The sequence below is a fragment of the Excalfactoria chinensis genome, chromosome 3 (genome assembly GCF_039878825.1).
Source record: "Excalfactoria chinensis isolate bCotChi1 chromosome 3, bCotChi1.hap2, whole genome shotgun sequence".
NCBI lineage: Eukaryota > Metazoa > Chordata > Aves > Galliformes > Phasianidae > Excalfactoria > Excalfactoria chinensis.
Window position 1 is genome coordinate 65107485 of NC_092827.1, and position 6000 is coordinate 65113484.

At 45.3% G+C, this 6000-nt stretch overlaps 1 protein-coding gene across 2 annotated transcripts in view; it reads right to left on the bottom strand.

Moving 5' to 3' along the window:
• RPS6KA2 (ribosomal protein S6 kinase A2) overlaps positions 1 to 5663 on the bottom strand; it is a 248001-nt gene extending 242338 nt beyond the window's left edge. Inside the window, exons 1-3 of one of the 2 annotated variants that reach the window (XM_072331144.1) lie at positions 5636 to 5663; positions 4248 to 4325; positions 1068 to 1112 (exon numbers count right to left, since the gene is read on the bottom strand). In XM_072331144.1, coding sequence (XP_072187245.1) covers positions 1068 to 1112; positions 4248 to 4310 — 108 coding nt within the window. In that variant the 5' untranslated portion in view covers positions 4311 to 4325; positions 5636 to 5663. Of the gene's footprint in view, positions 1 to 1067; positions 1113 to 4247; positions 4560 to 5635 lie in introns of those variants that run through there. The other variant, XM_072331143.1, reaches the window with a different exon arrangement.
• Positions 5664 to 6000: the final 337 nt, after the last annotated feature.

Genomic DNA, 6000 nt, shown 5'->3' on the forward strand with positions numbered 1-6000 from the left:
CCTAGGCTTTTTGGAGAATAATTTGTTGCTGTCTTTAAAAATTGAAAGAAGGAGAAGTTTACATTATGAAGTTGTACCTATTCCAAAGAGCTCAAAAACCAAGACTCCATCCCTCCTTTCTACCCATAAGGAGATTAAGATTTTCCTTCAGCACAGCAATAAGTAACAACAACCACCTTACTCTTCACAAAAACCCAAATATCTCAAAGGTAAAACATGAAATTCCAAAGATTAAAAGGAGCTTACCAGAAGCTGGGAAGTTTTGTGTGCTCAAAGGAGGCAATTTAGACAAACATCTTTGCAACCTCCCTTCAGTCCTAAAATTGTCAGCCTCCTTCACTTTTTGAAATAAGGAAAAACAGGGCCTTTGGCAACAACCTTTACTTACTGTCTCAGACCAGCAGCATCACCATCTGCTGACAACTCTGGTCAGCAGCAACCAGTTATGCAGTCAGGTTTTGCCCTCAGCTAATCAGTAGAGTCAACACTTATTTTGTTCTCAGCTGCTTCTCAGCTCCCTATCACCATCTATTGCTTCTATTTGGAATTTGAGCTCTGAGGCAAGGACAGTATTTTTCTACAACTCTTTTTTTTTTTTTTAGAAAAATAGTGCAGAGCCACAATCATGCAAATAAATAAAACTTGCATGAAACAATTAGTCATGCTCTCAATGAAGAACCGCCCCAGTGGATGTACAGGAATCAAAGTCTAACACCACGTAAAACTAATCAGTTAGGCACAATTCATGACACAGAAGCAGTGTTATGATGGTGGTTACTCTTCCTGAGGCCATTACAAAATCTCCCCCTTAGGAAAGGCACCAGCCTGGAGAAGTTCTGTTCTCCTGGGAATGGCAGCAGAAGAAAATTTTCCCTAGTTTTCAGCTGACCACCTTTGTATTCCTTCTTTAAAGACAAAAAAAAAACAGTAAAGAAAAAAGCAACCCCATTGTACTTCAAGGACAGAAGCATACGGAGAGAAAGCTCCTCAGACATGCTATTTCTGCAAGGCAATCAGTTATAATATAATCATTCACTAATGTGTGAAACACAGATACACAGACTTGCCTCTTTTGCAGGTTCTTCATCCACGGTAGCTTCTTCCACCACAGGCTAGGGAACAGAATGGAAAAATTTCATGTAAATATCCATTCTTGAGAAAGAAACAGCTTTAAGCCAGATTTTAGTGCAAAGCAGCGGGTTCACATTTAGTCAGTTACATCATTCCAAATTTATTCTACCACTACAGGCACACTCAGCTATTCACATTTACTGCAGGTAGTATCTTCCTCTCATAGAGATGCGTAGGTTGCTCTGAAAGTAATGTCTCTTTTTCCATGGAAACTACAATAGAAACAAAGAGCACAATAATACTATCTGATAGAGCAAATTATCAGCAACAAAGTGCTATTTTTCCAATACAGTCACCATTAGCTATTCATTTCTGCCAGCAATGAACTGGAGCCTGCATGCCACATTTGTCCAAAACCTGTACCAGCAGAAGTGATCCACTGTCACCTACAACTGAAAATCAGCACCCACCACCTCACTGTGCTGATAAAGCACTGTTTGGTCTCCATAAATGTTCAGCAAGTGTTGAGGAGTGTCAATGGATGCTACTTTCTCTGCATGGAGGAATTCAATGACATGCTTTTGCTTCATTTGCACTTCCATGTCAGATGCCATTTTGTCAGACTGCCTCTCTGCTGCCATCTGTCACACAGCAACAAAAAGGAATGCGATATTGGTTCAGCCTCTGCTTCTGTACCACCACTCACCAACATAAAATAGGAGGTGTTACTTTCAGGGCAGCCCTCATATAAGCTAAGATAAAGCCATGTACTTTTTGCTGAGTATGTACGTGACAGGTGTTCACAACTTTACATACATGTAAAAATACATATATTACTTTGAGCACATAAAAGAAAGCAAGAGCACACTGTCATTAAAATGGCCAATGAACAGTTGAAACCGGGTTTGTCAGAGAAATTACAAGAGAATGAAACAAGATTATTCATGAATAAGCTAAATTTGAGCCCCAGAACAGCAACTTTCGCTAAGAAGAGAGAACACTTCAGGTCATACTTCCTAAACACAACTTCCACAGCAATATTAACATTTTAATGAGTGCTCAGCTCTAGTCTAAGCTGACAAAAGGAAGCTGAAAGCTTAAGCAAGCATCCCATCCTCCAAAAACACATTCCCAAAGCTGTAATTTACTCTCCATCCATCAATAAATCTGCCTAAGCACAAAGAAAATTCTGAGCCAGTACATATCCCCATGTTATTGCTCACTTATCAGGAAGTTAATGACCTCCTGAGCCAACAGATGAAGGCAGCAGGATTTTGTCCCATTCTTTCCTTGTACAACCATAAAATGGAATATGTCCTTCCTTATGATACAATCGATTTACTATAAATGCTATCATTAATATCCGCAAGTCATTCACCTGAGTCATGCACAAGCACTCTTAAACACATCTATTTTAAAAGGCTTTTTGGCAATGAGGGAGAGGAGGAGAAGCATACCCATATTGCCTAAGAGAGAGGAGCTGTCTCCCTCCTTGTCGACTAACTGTGAAAGGCTTACACAAAAAAAAGAACAACTTGCAAACAGCCATGAAAACATATTATCCCACACAGCCTCAGAGCCTATGACAGCTCCCAAGACGCAGTTCAGCCACGAGCATTCAGGCTGCAACAGCCCATTATGGAGTCAGTGGCATCACTGATGGAAACTATGAACAGTTTTCATAGGCAAAAGCCCACAGGATACCAAATTAATTTTGTGTACCTTAACTAGATTTGAGCAAATGGTACTGCAGAAATTCTTTACACAGCACAACTTAAAGGGCTGTAGGATCTCCTGTCTTTCAAACGCATTAAATAGACAACAATAAATCAAGGAGATTAAGTGATGTTTTTTTCTGTTGTTCTCATCTAAGCATTAAAACTTTATCAATAAGGTTTTGATTTTGTTGTAAGCAAAATCTTATCAAGAACAATTATCTCGTGTAGTTTATAACTACGGTACTCCTTAGAGCAAGAAATGATTAAAAAACAAGCAAACAAAAACCAAAATCACCTACATAATTAACTATCTGTGTAAAGGGTCAACTCCATTGGTAAGGAGACCCACACTGTTATGTTGCTTTGACTGGAAGAAGGGCCTAAATGCTTCTCCAGCAACAAGGGGAGAAAATAAGATGTTGTCATCTCAGGCAGCAGTGAGTGGGCCTTAATGCAGAGCTGAGAGTTTCACCTGTGGTCAGAGCTTTTTTCCCCAGGGGTTGATGCACAAAAGGACATCCAAGCAATAGGTGAGTGTCTCCTGCCTGGGGTAGAAAGATAGACACTGTGCACACACACTGAACAGAGGGGCAAATATTGCAGTCAATGGAAAAGCAGATTTGAATTTAAAGAATAAAATTAAGGCATTTCTATGAAGTCCAGCAGCAAAACTGTTCAGTGGTTAGAGGGATAGAAGTATCCTCATTGGGAAGGTGACTGACCAATGTGCAAACACTCAGACCCAGCCTGCATTAGCACACAGGGCTTCTTACACAGCCTGGAGCAGGAGGCAGCACTCAGCACTGAACACAAACCTCTCTGACTCCAAACTAGTTATGAGCCTCAGGGCTCCAGCATGAGCAGCACTGGGATGGCAACACATGGTAGCATTGCCTCTGCTGTGCTTCTCAGGTACTTAAACCCACACTTTGTAGAAAACCTTCCCCAGAGTTCCGGGGTTCCTCCTCTGAGGCATTTGTTGAGGTATCTGTTCGAGCTACGCTGCCCTTCGCATCCCCACCAAAATCCATCTCAGAACTACAGTCACAAAAGCCGGGAAGCCTTTAATTGTAAATGAAACTCAGCAGCACACAACAAACGCAGCACCCACATAAGTGTTACTCCTCTATTTACATCACCTGGTGAAACAGCGGACTGAGAACACTGTTTTTCCTCACCCTACTCGGCAACCTCAGAAACACTCAAGAACCCGCGGCGCCCACTACATCACACACAGATGATGCCCTTCCTTGACACAAGTATCAAAATACAGGAGACGAAGCCGCTGCAATCCCAGCTGTCGGTAGGAGGCTGTCCCAGCCCTAAGGCACCGGCCGAGCTCCCTCCCGCCCCGGCGCGGTGCTGTACCCGGCACTCAGCCTCCGCACCTCGCGGCGCTCCACTCCACCGCCCCCTCCAGGCGTGGGGCAACAGGTGCGGAGCCCGCGGGCTGCTCACCTCCGTCTCCATGGGCTCCACCTCGATCCCTTTCCATAGCTCCAGCAGATGGGCGATCGGCATGCTGTCGGGAGATGTCTCGCAGGAAGGGAGGAGAGAGAAATGAAGCACAACTCAGAAAGCGGCGGCCGCCGAGAGTAGAGGGAGACACCGGAGCGGAACCCAGCGCGGGACCCTCCGCCCGTTCGGCAAGATGGCTCCGCACCTCTCAGCCCGGAGCTGCGGGAGGGGCGAAGCCGCTCCGCTCCCCACCCGCGCCTCTCCCGCACCGCGGCCAAAGTTGCGGCCGAGGCTGCGCTGCGGCGCTGCTATAGCAACGGGACCGCCGGGGCTGCGCGGTCCCGCTGTGCCCTCCCCTGGCCGCCCAGCAGCGCGGGGTGAGCCCGCAGGGCAGGAGAGGAAAGCGGGAAATGAGGAGCGACGTCGTCCTGGCGGTGATTTAAAGCGCCGGGATGTAGCGATTAGGGAGCACAGCTAACAGCCGGAGTTCACCGAGCGGGGTGTTGTTCCGGTCTGGAAACAGTAAAGCAAGTGACCATTTAAATAAACGCTTTACTCCCTCAATACGCTGCCTGGGAAGGTGAAGCCTGTTCACTCCCCCCAGACCTGGCAGCTTATCCCAACTCCACTACAGCCAGCACCACGAGTTTGCTAACCACGGGGACTGGGGCTTATACGGTTGTGATTTGGATTCTAATCAAACTGAGGCTAACATAGGTGCATCGTCTCCTTCTGACAACTTTATCATCATGCATTACCGATAAACAAGTCACTGCTCAAAGAACCATCCCCAGAGCAAATAGTCAACATGCAAAGTGCATTTTTCTTCTGTTCAGCACTCAAAAAACAACCCACAAAAACACAGATTACCTCCACAGCAGCAGTGATTAACTAATTCAGAGCAAGCATTAAAGACCAACAAACACCACACAGAGAAACACTGAAGCAGCAGGAGCATCCCTTCATTGGCTCTGACCCACCTCCCCCTAGCTCTGCTCAGAAGCAAGAAGCTGCCCTAACAACCCCAGCACCATGCAGGTCTGCAGGGGAGAGACAACAGCTCATAGACAGCAGAGGGTACATCAGCTGAGGCCACAAAGAGAGCAGTGCATTCAGACATTGCTGCCAGAGTTCAGCCCTCTAATACTGTAGTGGAATAGGAGCCTAGATCAAGTGCAACCCACCCAGAGCACAAAGCTCACTGGTTTTGGTGCACAAAGCATGGACATCACAAGCTGAGAGCAACAGCAAAGCTCCTACATCAGTAAGGAGCTGAGACATGCCCAGGTAGTCCTAAGTGAGGGAAGATGAAGGGAACAGGATGGCCATTGTTGCACCTGCATCTAGGCTCTGCATTACGTGCAGGCAGATCTAATATATTTATTTACCTCTTTTATAAAAGATCGATGTAACTCTTGAGACACACAGTTTAATGTTTAAATATGCATCTCTCGCTTCTGCTTTGCTGCATTTTGTCACCCATTGAAGTCTATGGAGTATTGTTGACAAGAAGGTTTGCAAGGGCAGGGTCACCTTCACTGATAAGGTTACCATTTTTCCTCTTGATGAAGAGACCACTGCGCTAAAACCTTCATCCACAAGGAAAAGCACCTTGACATGCCTACAGGTTTAAATTCCCAAGGATTTGGCAAATGAAGTTCAGCAGTATTTGATAGAGTCAAGAATTTGAAACAAAGGTTAATCGTGGCATGCTAAAGTAATCATGTCACCGCAGAATGATGAGTGGCATTTA